Raw genomic sequence first — 18,438 nt, forward strand, 5'->3', positions numbered from 1 at the left:
AGACCACATTTTATCCAGTCACCTATAGACAGACACTCGGGTTGTTTTTACCTTTGGGCTATTAAAATAAAACTGTAATTAACATTAGCGTAGAAGTATTTGTTCAAGTTTCTGCTTTCAAATTGCAACGAATAGAACGGCTGGGTCATCTGTGATTCTATTTTAGCTCTTTGAAGGATCCTAGATCTATTTTTCCGTCTTCCTTTTGTGTTTTTCCCTGTTGGTGTCTCCCTCAGATTCTCTTCCAAACAGCAGGCATGTTCTCCCTCCCAGCCACGTGGCTTCCTCCCACATTTCCGAGGGAACGCGCCTCTCTGTCCCTTGTTTGCTGGTAGAGCATACATCAGTGACTCTGGCCACATTCACTCAATTCTTTCATCTCCTTGTCAAGGCAGGGTAGTATTTGTAGAAGGCCATCCGTAGGTCTCTGCTGACTTCAGGCAGAGGCTGGTCAGCCTCAGGATGGTCCCAGAAGGAGTAGGATACCAAAGGCCCTGCAGAGTGCTGCCTTCAACAGACTCCTTCATCCCGAACCGCACCTTGTTTTTTTTTTGGTTCTCCATCCATTTTGTCTTGGCGGGCAATTTGGCCACCCTGTCCTGTGGGAGGGTTGTTCTCCACTTCTCATTTGCCCACAGTTTCTTCACTTTTCTACAAGCAAGTGAATTAATTAGTGAATACCCCAACAGACCGCGAGCCTGCCTCAGACAGCCATTCTGGCCGCTGGGTTAATTGTTAGCCAGGTTTCTGGCCGTCATTCATTTCACAATGAGGCTCCTAATTAATCTCCCCGCAGTTCTCACCAGAAGTAAGGCCGTTAGGGAGAAACATCCCTAATTACCATGAGAAAGGAAATGTCAAGAGCCCTGTTGAGTTTTTCTGGCATCCCTCCCTGGTCTCCGATGAAAACCCCTGCCATTGGGTTAGGAGGCTGCCTCGCCATCGGCCATGAAAGACCCAGTGTGAGAGCCCGGGGGGCCCCAGGCTACACCCGCACAGCTCCGAGTTCAGCCTGCTGTACGTACACCCTCCTGCTCAGTAGCACCCACTGTTGTTTCCCAGTTTCCAGGGCCACATCTGAGTTGGAAATTTCCTCTGCTGTCCCAGAAGCAGGCGAGCAGCTTTCCCTCTGGAAAAACTAAAGGTCTCTTCTTTGTGTGTGTTTTGTGCCTTCAGGACAAAAGATCCTTCATCACCGAAGTGACGTCTTAGAAACAGTTGTCCTGATCAACCCTTCGGATGAAGCAGTCAGCACTGAGGTGAGTATTCAGTTCCGCGAGGTCTTCCTTAGCGCCTCACAGGATGGAGGCTTGGCTGAGAGGAGGGGCTGGGTAGATGGTAGTTGGAGAGGGATGCAAGCGGGTTCCAGTCTCCCTTGATACCCAGAGTCCTGCTCTCGACCTCTAGTATCACCTCAGAAAGCCTCTTCCAGTAAGGACGCAGTGGACAGTGCCAGCTGGAAGCGTATTTGTGGAGGGGTGTGGAATTGGGGGCATGCATTGGGTATGTGGTTGCCAGGATGCAGAACAGGAATGTGGCAGAGGAAGCAGACCGTGAGTGCCCAGGCTGGCACATACAGGGATGGATCTCAGAAATGGAACTAGCATCCGAGTAGCACCCCTGTTCAGAGCTATCCAGGCCAGCCCTCAGCCGAGGCTGGAAAGGCAGGCCAGCACAAGCCGCAGAAACATGGTCTCTAGCCCAGGCCAGATCACCTGGCGTCATCATCCAAGGTCTGCCACTTACAAGCTGGTGGCCTCCGTCAAGTTATCTTGCTTCTTCGGTTCGAACCTCTGTGCAGAGGGGATCATAACAGCCCCTGCATTTAATGTCCCAATTTGTGGTGCTTTGAAGTACTCGGGGCTCAGAACAGAGTGGCACTTGGTGGCTAAGGTGTCCATGGTGGCCATGGCTACTGTATCATTAGCATCACACAAAAATCATTGCTAGAGAGAATAACTGGGAATTTCAGGACCCATCTTGACATAAGAATTTCATCCTTCAGGCCTGGTATTAACAGAGCTCCTTCCCCACCTCCTTGGAGATGGAGTAGCTTCTTGGACATTAACGTAGCCCAAGACCCTGGCATCATCATGGCTATGGTGCTTTCTGCCCATGCTTTAGCAATTCTGACTATATGATTTTTCAAATTGGGATATGATTCATAAACCGTAGAATCCATCCACTGAAAATACGTAATTTTGCGATTTTTTTTAAAAAAAGAACGTTTACGAAGTTGAACAGATAAGATCACAATCTAACTCTGAAACATGCCTGTCACTCCCTAAAACGTCCTAAACCCACTAGCAGTCACCCCACTGTACATTGGCTTCTCGAAACTTCTATATTTTTCTCTCCAGATTTTTTTCTGTTTCAGACATTTCATAAAATGGCATCATACGAACGTGGCCTTTTTTGTTCGGCTTCACTTTCTTAGCTAAATGGCTTCAAGATTCCGTCGTGTGGTACCATGTGTCAGTTCTGCGCTCCTTTTGATGGTTGTGTAGAACCCTTTTGAGTACATATACCGCATCTGATTATTCATTGCTTAGTTGCTGGCACGTAGGTGGCTTTCACTTTCGGGCTATCATAATCGGGCCTGTTTTGACCTACAGAATTCTGCCTGCAAAAGCTCTAAAAGCATTGAGATGGCGATTCCTGTCAGAAAAAAAAAAAAAAAAAGCTAGAGGATTAGTATATGCCCAGGCAGACTGCCTAGAATAGCTGTGAAAAAAAAAAAAAAAAAAGGAAAAATAAAAAAGAAAGCTTTTGGAGGCTGGGGATAGGGGGAGAATCCAAGCTTAGTCCGTGGATCAGATGAGTCTGAAACAGCTCTTTAGGTATGCATGTTTTTCCAGCAGTAGCCTGTGGGGTTCTTGGACAGGAGTCATGGCCTGTTTAGTCCTGAATTCTCCCCAGTGCAGAGCATTACGTGGGGCGTATAGCTCGTGCTAAATATTCACAAACCGGGTTCGGAACCTTGGTGCTGGTGGTGGTGTTTCTCCGGAGGACAGCTGACTCCCTGCCACCCAAAGCTCACTGCGAGTTCCCTAGCACAGACTAGTCAATTCAGTTTTCCCAGCTTGCCAGGCAGAGCTGGGCCTTTTGTGTGTTGAGTGTCAACTGCTACCTCCTGTGGCTTCGGAGGGAGGAATCCTGGGTAGGAATGGACGACTTTGAGGCCCTCCTTGGAAACGTGTCTTTTCTGAGGATAGCTGGGGGAACCTGGAGTGGCGGATCCACAAATCTCTCCTGGCCTTACATAGGCTGCAGGCTGCTAGCAGACACGTTCCAACAGCTGTGAAACAAATGCTGGCCAGCTGTGAAGACTGCTTTGAAAAGAGGAGGAAACTCGGGGGGAGAAAGTCAACAACCACTTCTGTCTTTGGTTGAAGCCAAGCTCTAATATGGTATTCACGGGCGCACTAATAACCACGATGATTAATTTTATGAATAACTCCTACAGCCAGGGAGGGCTTTGTCCAACACTCCCCGCCCCCACTCTGGGATGAAGAAATTAGACTCTTGGAATGAGCGTCTTTGGTTGGTAGTAAGCTTCAGGCACGGACCTGGTGTTGGGACTCAAGGACCAGCTCTCACCCTTTGCATCCTCACTTAACGCTCTGCGCCTGCGCTGTGTTTCAGGTGCGCTTGATGATCACTGACGCCGCCCGCCATAAGCTGCTGGTGCTCACCGGACAGTGCTTTGAGAACACCGGAGAGCTCATTCTCCAGTCAGGCTCGTTCTCCTTTCAGAACTTCATAGAGATTTTCACCGATCAAGAGGTGGGTTGTGCACGGCGTGTCCAGATGTGTCGGGGGGGGGGGGGGGAGGCAGGAGGGGCCCCTTTGCAATAAGCAAAACTGCGATCCAAAATGACTTGGGCCTGGGCTGGATCACAGCTCCAGTGGTGGGTGGTTGAAACCACTGCCGGTGTGCTGGAGACATGAGTGGGGAGTGGAATGATCAACATTTACAGATGGCAGAAGAGCTGGAGACAGTAGAGAGGACAGCACTCCAGCAGAAACCCAGCTTTCCTCTTTTCTGAGAGACTTCTCCACAGATCTCTTGGGCTTCAGCAGGAGGTCCCTGCCTTGATCTCTGTTAGGACTTGTGCCACTTTCTCCTGGCCTGATTATTTCTGATTTCCCTTACCTGTAATGACCGAACCCTAGGTTTAGAGTGAAGCACTATGAAAAGCTCGGGGTGGGTGGAATGGGGTGGGGTGAGGGTGGGGAGTGGAGTGGGGTGGAGTGGAGTGATGTGGGGGTGGAGTGGGGTGGGGTGGGGGGGTAGAGAGTGGGCTGAGGGCTGTGCTGGCAGGAGTTAGCATAGCCATTTAGCTCTGTCTCCCTGAGATGGCGGCCTTGGTGTCTCATGTGTGCTGGGAAGGGCCATGCTCCTTGTCTTCCTGCATTCAATCTTCCTCAGCCCCCCACTTCACAGCGAGGTCTCTGTGTGCTTACCCTCTCAGCAAACTGCCCAGCTTCATCGGTTTCACCCAGGGGCCCCAGTAGAACCCTGGAGAGATGATAGCGCTTTTCCCCTCTCCACACACCGGAGGGGTGGACAGCACAGAACCGTGAAAAGGAACGTTTTTTTACTTAGTGTCTGAAGCCGCGGCTCTTTCAGAGCTGTGAGGTCATCTGTACCTGGAGGCACATAGCACCAGCTCAGCAGAGTGAGAAAAAGGTCCCTTGCTGGCAAGTGGCTCCTTGCTCAAAGGCCTCTGGGCTCACTCACAGCTGGCCTGTCTTCCCACTTTAAGGAGGAAGCTTTGTCTATGTCTTTCTCCGTGTTCTCTCTTCCTCCGGGGCTGAGCCAAACACCCTGATGTATCTCGCCCACATTGCTCAATTGCCCTGAAATGCGGAGAGAAAGAGCTACGATTTCCCCTGTTTGGACTGCCCTGAAATTGGTGAATAGTCACTTACAATGCCAGCTCTTTTTCAAGATCGTGTTCTTAGATCATGTGCTACAAAGGGCACTGTGGCACTTGTCTGGCATTTCAGAGGTCAGCATCTTGTCCCAGGGAGGGGAGTGCGCCGTGGAGGCCTGGTAGAGGCCCCAGTGTAGTGTTGGGCTCTGCTGGTACGTTCAGCTCAGCCCTGCGGCCTGGGCTTATTTACATGCACATGGTGCCTTCTCGCATTCCTGCTCAGTTCCGCAGTCCTTCCTAGTGTTTGCTCTCTGTCCACATCATGGGTTTGGTTTTTTTGCCATGAAAACCAAGCAAGGGAAATGTGTAAGGAAAAGCATTTTATCATCACCAAGATTTTACATAAGGAGGCATCATGTGCCACTCATCTGGGCCCCAAGTAACCTCCCCCCTTTTAAAATAAGGAATAGTTTTATAAAGTGGCTATTTAAATCACTTCTAAAAGTCATGGAAGTGGAGGTTTTGTACAATGGGCTGTGCATGTGCCCAATTTTACCGTTCATTATAAAGAAAAAGAAAGTCTTATCTAAAGAATTTAAGTTCTATAGAAGGGGCAACTTCTCCAGGGTCTATAGTCATAAAGGTGGATACTAACCGTATTCCACCTGGGCAGCCATCACTGAGGCCCTGGATGGACATATTCTTCTCTCCTACCCCACCTTCTCTGGAAGAAGTCATGCTCAGTGCACACAAAAAGGTTCTGCAGAGTTTTCTCTAATAGACTAGATCATTAATTAGTATTAGGGTGGTGGGGGATGTGGAATTCATGCTTGCTCTCCTGCCAAACCAATGAGACTCAGCCTGTGGTTCTTTTACTTAGACATTGAAGAAAGGATGCCACAGCTAAAGTGGATTAAAGACTACTAGATGAGGGGCTGGAGAGATTGCTCAGTGGTTAAGAGCACTAGCTGCTTTCTAGAGGTCCAGAGTTCAATTCCCAGCACCCACATGACAGCCCACAACTGTCTGTGACTCTGGTGTCAGGGGACCCAACACTACCTCCTCCTCCACCTCCTCCTCTTCCTCCTCCTCCTCCTCCTCCTCCTTCTTCTTGCCTCCTAGGTAGGGCACTGCGTGCATGTGCTACACAAACAGACAGGCAAGCAGGAAAATTAATAAAAATTTTAAAAAATTACTAGCCTAGACCAATGAATATTCATGTTTGGAACTAGGATTGCTGATTGCTGCCTTGGAAGAAGGCTTGCAGAATGCCTTAGTGAGGTTATTTGCTGTCCAGTCTTGCTGTATTTCTCCAACCCTTGAAACATACTAGTCAACTGAAAAAGAACCAGAAACATAAAATTAGAAAAGCAAACATGTCTAGGAACATTTTTCAGCCTTTCCATAGGAAAGTTTCTTGCTTTTGTTTTGTTGTTGTTATTGTTGTTGTTTTGAGACAGGGTTTCTCTGTGTAACAGCACTGGCTGACTGTCCTGGAACTCAGAGATTTGCCTGCCTCTGCCTTCCGAGTACTGAGATCAAAGGCACTTGCCACCATGCCCAGCAAGATTTTTCTTTTTGTTTTATTATATCTTCAGGGAGGGACTTTGAGCCCATGTCCACCTACACTTTCCACCCATTCCCTATATTAATCATCTTTGGTTTTACTGAGTTATCCATAAAATGTAAAGGGTCCTGTGTGTTCCCTGTCATGGTAGGTATGGGGAAATTCAAGCTTTCTGCACTGGTCATTCTTTGACACACCTCGGAGTTATCAGACAGGTGGATATTTGAGCCCAGAGTGAAGAAACGTTGCCTTGTCTAGAGATACTCGTTTGTAATCCATTTGCGTGATATGCATATTTAAAGCCCACAAGACAGATGCTGTACTGTAGAGGGAGGAGCATTAAGAACCCTAGAGGAGAGCTGGGCGGTGGTGGCGCACGCCTTTAATCCCAGCACTCGGGAGGCAGAGCCAGGCGGATCGAGGCCAGCCTGGGCTACCAAGTGAGATCCAGGAAAGGCGCAAAGCTACACAGAGAAACCCTGTCTCGAAAAACCAAAAAAAAAAAAAAGAACCCTAGAGGCTAAAGTCAAAGAGGAGGCTCCAACAAGAGGGACTAGTTTTCTGGAGTTTTGTTTGTTTAATCAGGTTTCTCTAAAATGTCACAATTTGGGTAAGGGATGTTGCTCAATGGTAAGCGCTTGCCTAGCATTCTCAAGACCTTGGGTTTGACAACCAGCATCAATGCGTGGGCATGCGCATGTGTGCACATATATTCAGAGAGAGGGAGAGAGGGAGAGGGAGAGAGGGAGAGGGAGAGAGAGAGAGAGAGAGAGAGAGAGAGAGAGAGAGAGAGAGAGAGAGAGAGAGAGAGAATACAAATAAAATTGTTGGGTATCTTGACCTAATCTAGACATCATATTCCAGAGTCAGTAATTTGTAGTTTCCAGTCCAGTTAATAAATAAGCCTAAAAGCTTCCAATTTTCTCTAAGCATGATTAAATGTCAATGGAGAAGAAATGCAGGCCTTGAGGCATTCTGCAACTTAGCATAATATGGAGATTCCCATTAAGAAAAAGAAAAGCCTTTATTAGTACACTTTTAAAGTACAGTACTTCAATAGAGGACCAAGCTAGTGAGGGACCTTGAAGTTTAAGCTTCTTTGGCTTCATGTAAATCCATTTGATTGACAGCTAAAATCCCCGAGGTTTTCCAGGGATATTGTCGCTAAGCCACATCTTCCAATCCCATCCTTTTTACTTTGCTGGCTTGTTGAACCTTAACATTTATCTCTTTAGAATGCTACCCTGTTCACAGTTGCCATGGCATTATATCCTCAAGTCCAAAGCCTTCATAAACACCTTAGTTCTACCATCCCGCATTCTGTTACGCCTCTTATTTTGAAGCCATGCACAGATTTGACGAGCATCCTGCACCATTTTCATCCCGGTCAGCATTCAACAGGACAGAAGCGAACCTTGACGCAGCCTATCACAGACCTTCCTCCAGGTTGACACTAAAGAACACTACTTACGTGACTGCCTGTAAATCCACCTAATTCTGCTATCACACTGTTCCAAGACCCTGTTAAATGTCTCGCCAAAGCCCAGAGATACGCTGTCTACAGTATTTCCTCTTCGGCTAAGCAAAAGTATTTCCTCTTAATCAGAAAAGGAAATACAGTTTGAAACCTGGGGTTTAGAAATCAAAATCTTGTTTTGTTAATATCTCCAGGAAAGCCTTTTATTCCTTTACCGTCTTTCCTCTTTCAGCGTGCCTGCATTTAATCAGAAAAGGTAATGAACAAAAGAGATGATTTTACTCCAAAGCAGGATTTCTCCTACTCACATCTGCCACCCATCTCTGTAAGACATGGCAATAGTTCCTGTGTTTGATAGGCATCAGCTGTCATAGCTGCAAAAAGATGTCATGTGTTGAACTGACCAAGTTAAGTGCAGTATAACCTAGTGTACTGAGTCTGGTTCTGGGTTTGCTGTATGGTTGTTAGTACTCTTAGCATGGCTTCCGGTTCATCTCAAAGCAGCCGGTTTCAAAGAACTGGTCATCATTTCCTTCCCCCTGCCGGCATCTCAGATCCTTCTCACTGATCCCACCATTCACTGAATGGTTGTGGATTGAGCATCACCAAGGACTGGGTATCTTAAGTCATCTGTTGCCCTTGAAGCCTGTCCTCATCATGATACTCGTCACACAGGCCTGGAGCTGGGCTATGGGAAAACACGGGGGCTTCAGTTCTGTTGGGTAGCCTCACGGCTGCTGTGAAATCCTCCTATCTCCTGCCCTGCCCCATCTGTCTCCTTGACTGGCTTTCTCTAACCTTTGTCTTTATGTCCTTGTCTCACTGGGTACAGCATGCTGATGTTCTTCCAGAATAATTAGATTTTCACTCTAGCTTGCTTTCCTGATCTCATTAAATCATAGTTGTCTATCCAGTGATGGCTGTTGGCTGTCTTTCATGCTCTCTGACTTCCTCAGAATTCTCGGTAACCTGATTTGTTTTTGAGTCACTTTGAGTCACTTCCTGTATTTCATAGGAACTCTCTGGGGACAGGTAACGAAATGGAAAGTAGAATAATATCCCTCAAGTCTTTTTACTTTCTCCTTGAATTAGGTGACTATATATTTCATATTAAAAGCTACAAATTGGGGGCTGAAGAGATGACTCAGCAGTTAAGAGAACTGGCTACTCTCCCAGAGGACCTGGGTTCTGTTCCCAGCACCTACACGATGGTTCTCACCCTTTTTGCCCTTCATAAGCATCAGGCCTGATGTGGTGCACATATATCTGTGCAGACAAAACACTCATACATATAAAACAAAAAAAAATCTAAAAACAACATTAAAATCATTAACATAAGTTAATAATTAAATAACCCCAGACACACACAGCTAGACTATACCATCAATTTGCCTCAACTCAGATAGACTAGATCTCAAAGATTAAAATGAACTGAACTTATTTCTAAATTTCCACTGTGAAAGACTTAGCAGTTTGGATTACCATTGATTTGCTTCCTAAAATGTAAATATAAAGAGTTCTCATGTACTCTGTGTGAAAGTTAGGAATGAGAGAATCCTTATTGTGCTGAAATTATGGTAATGAGGGTCTATGTCAATTATTGGAAAAGAACCCATATTTAAGAGAAATAAATAAAATGGGATAAGAAAAAAATTTAAAGGACCAATGAGATGGCGCCATGGTTAGAGGCACTGACCGCCATGCCTGTTGGCTTGGTTTGATTCCCCCCTTACCTCTTCCCAGGATCCACATGTTATAAAGAGAACACCAACTCTAGCAAGTGGCCCTCTGACCTCCACACACATACACCATGACACATACATACCCAATATGAATGAATAAGTAAATAAATGCAATAACAATGAAACCTTATTCATGCTTGCTTTGACCAGCAAATAATCTGAACAAAAATTTCCCCAAGGATGGCTGACATTTATAAGAATAGATTTGATCAGTGATGCCCTTTTACCCCCGTGAGTACTTGCCATTTGCTGTGTTAGTTTTCTTAGTTTCCAAAACAGGAGTTGACGCTTAACTGTTTTATGGAACAGTATTCAGTTAAGTCAGAGGAAAACAGCAATGCATTGTTATTTTGGTATTTTGTGATATCAACCGCTGTATTCAGGATTGATAGTCTAACAAAACAAAAATGACTGTTCTCCTGCAGTCTAATATAGGAAAGTTAGGCTTCTATACATTAATTACCTCTGCACACATACCCCTCACACTCCTAGCTTTGGAATGATAGTATTCTGGAATTCATTGAGACAAGAAACCAAGGGCAAGGGCTCTGAGCGGATGGCTCAAGAATGGCCATTTGTTTTGGCCCTGAATCATTTGCATCTGGATATATAGCCCTTGTCACTTGATCCTCTGAACTGGTGGGTGAGATTTGATGAAACAGAATTTTGGAGCAGATGGCATGATTTGCCTTTGCTGAGCCAAGACCAAGAAACACATGACCTTGATATTGAAAAAAGAAAACTGTTTCCGTAAACCATACTTGTTTTGGTTCTGATTCGGTTTTCCACATTCCCTTCCTTGGGAAGTAATGAATGGTATCTTGAAAAATGTGTAAGCCAAATGAGATCTTATTCACTCGCAGCCAGCTTGTCCCGAATCCACTGAGATTATGGAGAGAGCTGAGAGTCACACCTTGGAATTATTTATTTTGATTGTTTTTCACCTTGGAGTTAAGCTTCAATGGAGGAATGAATGTGGCCGCTGGTTTGTATAATTGCCAGACCACTTTGTCATCATGGCTTCAATGGGAGCATTTGTGTTTGGAGAGGACCAGGCTCTTAGTGAGCGTGGGTGCCAGCACCTAGTAATCTGTTGTAGTAGTGGGCAATCAATAACTTCCTGTCTCTTAGAGAAAAACAAAAATCAACCTTTTTTTCTCCTGTGCCTGTTGGGTTAAGAAAAGCAAGGCTTTATTCTTATTAGCTCTTTGAGAATTTTATACAACGTATTTTGATCATATTCACCCCCTCTCATAACTCCTCCCAGAACTGCCCCTTTCCCCTCCCGATTAACATTGTGTCCTCGGTTTCTTTTTTTTTTAAACCCACTTTCTCCAATGTATGCTGCCCATCTGTTCTTTGATGTGTGGCCTACCACTAGGTATGACCCACCAAGGGCCACATCTTCAAGAAAATTGGCAATCCCTTTCCTAGCAGCTATCACTTTGCAGTAGCTCCTTAGCTAGCGGTGAGACTTCACACCTAACGTCCTCTCCATGCTGGCATTTTGTCTGGCATAGGCTAAGGTAAAGGTTTCTAACTCATGGTGAAGTGATGGATGCAGCTTTCTCCTGTGATAGCCTAGTATTTGTTAATGAGCACCTTTGCATGGCAAACAGAGGCAGTATTCAAATTATTTTATAACTGCTGCCATGTAAGCACCAATCACCCAGATGGTCCCTGGTTTTGAACCAGAGCGGGGTTCTAGAGCAAGGCTATACATATGGGGAAAGGATTCTAGAGCAGAGGTCAGGGGGTGGCAGAGGGTACATACGGGGACTCAGGACAGAGGCTATCCACCTTCCAAAATGCAAGTTTATCAATATTTTAATCAGAACCGTGGCCAAGTTTTTGATATTAGCCCTATGTAAAGTCAGTGATCCTGAAATAACTAATAATAGATGGGAGTGATGGATCAGTAATGACGTCACTTAACCCTTTTCTTCCTTTCTTTTTTACAAACCCAGATTGGGGAGCTCCTAAGCACCACCCACCCTGCCAACAAAGCCAGCCTCACCCTCTTCTGCCCTGAGGAGGGAGACTGGAAGAACTCCAACCTTGACAGACACAATCTCCAAGACTTCATCAACATTAAGCTCAACTCAGCTTCTATCTTGCCAGAAATGGAGGGACTTTCTGAGTTCACAGAGTATCTCTCCGAGTCTGTGGAAGTTCCTTCTCCCTTCGACATCCTGGAACCTCCCACCTCGGGCGGATTTCTCAAGCTCTCCAAGCCCTGCTGTTACATTTTCCCAGGGGGCCGAGGTGATTCTGCCCTGTTTGCCGTGAACGGATTCAATATGCTTATTAACGGAGGATCTGAAAGAAAATCTTGCTTCTGGAAGCTCATTCGGCACTTGGATCGTGTGGACTCCATCCTGCTCACCCACATTGGGGATGATAATCTGCCTGGCATCAACAGCATGCTGCAGCGGAAAATTGCAGAGCTGGAAGAGGAACGGTCCCAGGGTTCCACCAGCAACAGTGACTGGATGAAGAACCTCATCTCCCCTGACCTGGGGGTTGTGTTTCTCAACGTCCCTGAGAATCTGAAGAACCCAGAGCCCAACATCAAGATGAAGAGGAGCACAGAAGAAGCATGCTTCACCCTCCAGTACCTGAACAAACTGTCCATGAAACCGGAGCCCCTATTTAGAAGTGTAGGCAATACCATTGAGCCTGTCATCCTGTTCCAAAAAATGGGAGTGGGCAAACTCGAGATGTACGTGCTCAACCCAGTCAAGACTAGCAAGGAAATGCAGTATTTTATGCAACAGTGGACTGGTACCAACAAAGACAAGGCTGAACTGATCCTGCCCAATGGTCAAGAAGTAGATATCCCAGTTTCCTACTTAACGTCAGTCTCGTCTTTGATTGTGTGGCACCCAGCCAACCCTGCTGAGAAAATCATTCGAGTTCTGTTTCCTGGAAACAGCACCCAGTACAACATCCTGGAAGGACTGGAAAAACTCAAGCACCTAGACTTCCTAAAGCAGCCACTGGCCACCCAAAAAGATCTCACTGGCCAGGTGCCCACCCCCACAGCGAAACAAGTCAAATTGAAACAGAGGGCTGACAGCCGAGAAAGCCTGAAGCCAGCTGCCAAGCCACTCCCGAGTAAATCGGTGAGGAAGGAGTCCAAAGAGGAAGCCCCTGAGGTCACAAAAGCTAGCCAAGTGGAGAAAACACCCAAAGCGGAGAGCAAAGAGAAAGTAACAGTGAAAAAAGACAAGCCGGTGAAGACAGAAACCAAACCTTCGGTGACAGAAAAGGAGCTGCCCAGCAGAGAGGAGCAGTCCCCTGTGAAAGCCGAGGTGGCCGAGAAGCAAGCCACCGAGAGCAAGCCTAAAGCCACCAAAGAGAAGGTGGTGAGAAAAGAAATCAAGACAAAACCCGAAGACAAGAAGGAGGAGAAGGAAAAGCCCAAGAAAGAAGCGGCTAAAAAGGAAGACAAAACGCCACTCAAGAAAGACGAGAAACCCAAAAAGGAAGAGGTCAAAAAGGAGGTCAAAAAGGAAATCAAAAAAGAGGAGAAGAAAGAGCTGAAGAAGGAGGTTAAGAAGGAGACACCCCTGAAGGAAGCCAAGAAGGAAGTCAAGAAAGAGGAAAAGAAAGAAGTTAAAAAGGAAGAGAAGGAACCCAAAAAGGAAATTAAGAAGATCTCCAAAGACATAAAGAAATCGACTCCTCTGTCAGAAGCAAAAAAACCAGCTGCATTAAAACCCAAAGTAGCCAAGAAAGAAGAGTCCACCAAGAAGGAGCCTGCTGCTGCTAGCAAGCTCAAGGACAAGGGGAAAGTTAAAGTCGTTAAGAAGGAAGGCAAGACCACAGAGGCAGCTGCCACAGCCGTGGGCACTGCGGCCACCGCGGCTGCTGCTGTGGCAGCGGCTGGGATAGCGGCCGGTGGTCCTGCCAAAGAACTTGAAGCCGAGAGGTCCCTTATGTCATCCCCTGAGGATCTAACCAAGGACTTTGAGGAGTTAAAGGCTGAGGAGATCGATGTGGCAAAGGACATCAAGCCTCAGCTGGAGCTCATTGAAGACGAAGAGAAACTGAAGGAAACTGAGCCGGTGGAAGCCTACGTCATCCAGAAAGAGACAGAAGTCAGCAAAGGTTCTGCTGAGTCACCTGACGAGGGGATCACTACCACCGAAGGGGAGGGGGAGTGTGAACAAACCCCCGAGGAGCTGGAGCCAGTTGAGAAGCAGGGAGTGGATGACATTGAGAAATTTGAAGACGAAGGAGCTGGTTTTGAAGAATCCTCCGAGACCGGAGACTATGAAGAGAAGGCGGAAACTGAGGAGGCTGAGGAGCCAGAAGAGGATGGGGAAGACAATGTGAGTGGAAGTGCCTCTAAGCACAGCCCCACGGAAGATGATGAATGTGCAAAGGCTGAGGCGGATGTGCACATCAAGGAGAAGAGGGAGTCTGTGACCAGCGGTGATGACCGGGCAGAAGAAGACATGGATGAAGCGCTTGAGAAAGGAGAAGCTGAGCAGTCTGAGGAGGAGGGTGAAGAGGAGGACAAAGCAGAGGATGCCCGAGAAGAAGACTATGAGCCTGAAAAGGCTGAGGCTGAAGATTATGTCATGGCCGTGGTTGACAAGGCTGCGGAGGCTGGTGTTGCTGAGGAGCAGTACGGATTCCTGAGCACACCAACCAAGCAACCTGGAGCCCAGTCTCCTGGCCGAGAACCTGCATCTTCAATTCATGACGAGACTCTGCCTGGAGGCTCAGAGAGTGAGGCCACTGCTTCTGATGAGGAGAACCGAGAAGACCAGCCCGAAGAATTCACGGCCACTTCTGGATATACTCAGTCTACCATTGAGATATCTAGTGAGCCTACTCCAATGGATGAGATGTCTACTCCTCGTGATGTGATGAGTGATGAGACCAACAATGAGGAGACGGAGTCCCCATCTCAGGAGTTCGTAAACATTACCAAATATGAGTCCTCGCTGTATGCTCAGGAATACTCCAAACCCGTTGTGGCGTCATTCAATGGATTGTCAGAGGGGTCAAAAACGGATGCCACGGATGGGAAGGACTACAATGCCTCCGCCTCCACCATATCACCACCTTCATCCATGGAAGAAGACAAATTCAGCAAGTCTGCTCTGCGTGACGCTTACTGCTCGGAGGAGAAAGAAGTGAAAGCCAGTGCCGTGTTGGACGTCAAAGATGTTTCAGATGAGAGACTTAGCCCATCCAAGAGCCCTTCCCTGAGTCCTTCTCCACCATCACCCATAGAGAAGACTCCCCTGGGTGAACGCAGTGTGAATTTCTCTCTGACACCCAATGAGATTAAAGTCTCTGCAGAGGCAGAAGCGACATCAGTCTCTCCTGGAGTGACCCAAGCAGTAGTTGAGGAACCCTGTGCCAGTCCTGAGGAGAAGACCCTGGAAGTAGCATCACCATCTCAGTCTGTGACTGGCAGTGCTGGCCACACACCTTACTACCAATCTCCCACCGATGAGAAGTCCAGTCACCTACCTACAGAAGTCACTGAAAAGCCACAGGCAGTTCCAGCGGGTTTTGAATTCAGCGAGGCCAAAGACGAGCATGAGAGAGCTTCCATAAGCCCCATGGATGAGCCCGTGCCTGACTCGGAGTCTCCTATTGAGAAAGTTCTGTCTCCCTTACGCAGCCCTCCTCTTATTGGATCTGAGTCTGCATATGACGACTTTCTCACTGCTGATAGCAAGGCTCTTGGCCGATGTACCGAAAGCCCCTTTGAAGGAAAGGATGGGAAGCAAGGCTTCCCAGACAAAGAAAGCCCAGTGTCTGACGTGACTTCCACTGGTCTTTACCAAGACAAACAGGAAGGGAAAAGCACAGGCTTCATACCCATCAAGGAAGACTTTGGTCCAGAAAAGAAAACCAATGATGTTGAAATTATGAGTTCTCAATCAGCCCTGGCTTTGGATGAAAGGAAATTAGGAGGAGATGTGTCTCCAACACAAATAGATGTCAGTCAGTTTGGCTCATTCAAAGAAGACACCAAGATGTCCATTTCAGAAGGCACCGTCTCAGACAAATCAGCCACTCCTGTGGATGAGGGTGTGGCAGAAGATACTTACTCTCACATGGAGGGTGTGGCCTCAGTCTCTACTGCCTCTGTGGCCACAAGCTCATTTCCAGAGCCAACCACAGATGATGTGTCTCCTTCTCTGCATGCTGAAGTGGGCTCCCCACATTCCACAGAGGTAGACGACTCTCTCTCGGTATCTGTTGTACAAACACCTACCACTTTCCAGGAAACAGAAATGTCTCCATCTAAAGAAGAGTGCCCAAGACCGATGTCAATTTCTCCTCCAGACTTCTCCCCTAAGACAGCCAAGTCCAGGACACCAGTTCAAGATCACCGATCCGAACAGTCTTCAATGTCTATTGAATTTGGCCAGGAATCACCTGAGCACTCCCTTGCTATGGACTTTAGTCGACAGTCTCCAGATCACCCTACTGCGGGTGCGAGTATGCTTCACATCACCGAAAACGGGCCAACTGAAGTGGACTATAGTCCTTCTGATATCCAGGATTCTAGTTTGTCACATAAGATCCCACCAATGGAGGAGCCATCCTACACCCAAGATAATGATCTGTCTGAGCTCATCTCTGTATCTCAGGTGGAGGCTTCCCCATCCACCTCTTCTGCTCACACCCCTTCTCAGATAGCCTCTCCTCTTCAGGAAGACACTCTCTCTGATGTTGTTCCTCCCAGAGACATGTCCTTATATGCCTCACTCACCTCCGAGAAAGTGCAAAGTCTGGAAGGAGAGAAGCTCTCTCCAAAATCCGATATTTCTCCACTCACCCCACGAGAGTCCTCACCTTTATATTCACCTGGCTTTTCAGATTCTACCTCTGCAGCCACAGAGAATGCGGCAGGTCGCCAAACCTCTTCCCCACCATTGGATGCCGCCTCTGCAGAGCCCTATGGCTTCCGTGCCTCCATGTTATTTGATACAATGCAACATCATCTGGCCTTGAATAGAGACTTGACCACATCTAGTGTGGAGAAGGACAGCGGGGGGAAGACACCCGGCGACTTTAGCTATGCCTATCAAAAGCCCGAGAAAACCACCAGATCTCCAGATGAAGAAGATTATGACTATGAATCATATGGGAAAACCACCCGGACCCCCGATGCGGGTGGCTATTACTATGAGAAGACAGAGAGAACCATGAAGTCCCCATGTGACAGTGGGTACTCCTATGAGACCATCGAGAAGACCATCAAGCCCCCAGAAGATGGTGGCTACGCCTGTGAAATTACTGAGAAGACCACACGGACCCCTGAAGAGGGTGGTTATTCATATGAGATCAGCGAGAAGACAACCCGGACCCCTGAAGTGAGTGGCTACACCTACGAAAAGACTGAGAGATCTAGAAGGCTCCTGGATGACATTAGCAATGGCTATGACGACTCCGAGGATGGTGGCCACACACTTGGAGACTGTAGCTACTCCTATGAAACCACTGAGAAAATTACCAGCTTCCCTGAGTCTGAAAGCTATTCCTATGAGACATCTACAAAAACAACACGGAGTCCAGACACCGAAACATACTGTTATGAGACCATGGAGAAGATCACCAAGACCCCACAGGCATCCACGTACTCCTATGAGACGTCAGACCGATGCTACACTACAGAAAAGAAGTCCCCCTCTGAGGCACGCCAGGATGTTGATTTATGTCTTGTGTCCTCCTGTGAATACAAACATCCCAAGACGGAGCTCTCGCCTTCCTTCATTAATCCAAATCCTCTGGAGTGGTTTGCCAGTGAAGAGTCCACTGAAGATTCTGAGAAGCCCCTCACTCAGGCCGGAGGAGCCCCTCCACCTTCAGGAGGGAAGCAGCAGGGCCGACAATGTGATGAAACTCCACCCACCTCAGTCAGTGAGTCAGCCCCATCCCAGACCGACTCTGATGTTCCCCCAGAGACGGAAGAGTGCCCCTCCATCACAGCTGATGCCAACATTGACTCTGAAGACGAGTCAGAAACCATCCCCACCGACAAAACGGTCACATACAAACACATGGACCCACCTCCAGCCCCCATGCAAGACCGAAGCCCTTCTCCTCGCCACCCTGACGTGTCCATGGTGGACCCAGAGGCCTTGGCCCTTGAGCAGAACCTAGGCAAAGCTCTGAAGAAGGACCTGAAGGAGAAGGCCAAGACCAAGAAGCCGGGCACGAAGACCAAGTCCTCTTCTCCTGTAAAGAAGGGTGATGGGAAGTCCAAGCCCTTGGCAGCATCCCCCAAACCAGGAGCCTTGAAGGAATCCTCTGACAAGGCGTCCAGAGTGGCTTCTCCCAAGAAGAAAGAATCTGTGGAGAAGGCTACAAAGACCACCACCACTCCTGAGGTCAAAGCCACACGTGGGGAAGAGAAAGACAAGGAGACCAAGAATGCTGCCAATGCCTCCGCATCCAAGTCAGCGAAGACTGCAACAGCAGGTAGGTGGGGTATCCCTTTACAGACCGTGGCTGCATCTGCACTTGACGCTTGTCTGCTTCTCTGTTTGGCTTTTTGCTAGGAAGAGCAGGGAGCAGGGACTGTTCTTCACCTTCCCTCTGCCTTCCTCTTCTGCCTAAAGGTACACCTCTTAGCCCAGTGCGGCTCCCAGGCTTAGAGAAAGCAGAGGACATGGTCCAGGGCTGCTGGAATCCATCAGGTGGGATTGTTGGGTTGGTATCATTCTGGACGGCAGCTGCAAGCCTGGTTGCAAACTTTCAAAAGTAAGAATGTGTGTCTCTGGCTGTTCAGGG

The 18,438-nt window shown here is 47.7% G+C and overlaps 1 protein-coding gene across 1 annotated transcript in view; it reads left to right on the forward strand.

Annotated features, from left to right (window-relative positions):
* The window catches only part of Map1b (microtubule associated protein 1B), a 102,620-nt gene that overhangs the window by 73,760 nt on the left and 10,422 nt on the right, over window positions 1-18,438 (forward strand). Inside the window, exons 3-5 of the mRNA XM_052743446.1 lie at window positions 1,177-1,259; window positions 3,646-3,786; window positions 11,634-18,126. Of these exons, the coding sequence (XP_052599406.1) occupies window positions 1,177-1,259; window positions 3,646-3,786; window positions 11,634-18,126 (6,717 nt within the window). The remainder of the gene's footprint in view (window positions 1-1,176; window positions 1,260-3,645; window positions 3,787-11,633; window positions 18,127-18,438) is intronic.

This window comes from Peromyscus californicus, unplaced genomic scaffold, assembly GCF_007827085.1.
Source record: "Peromyscus californicus insignis strain IS unplaced genomic scaffold, ASM782708v3 Scaffold_18__1_contigs__length_77618521, whole genome shotgun sequence".
Classification (NCBI taxonomy): Eukaryota; Metazoa; Chordata; class Mammalia; order Rodentia; family Cricetidae; genus Peromyscus; species Peromyscus californicus.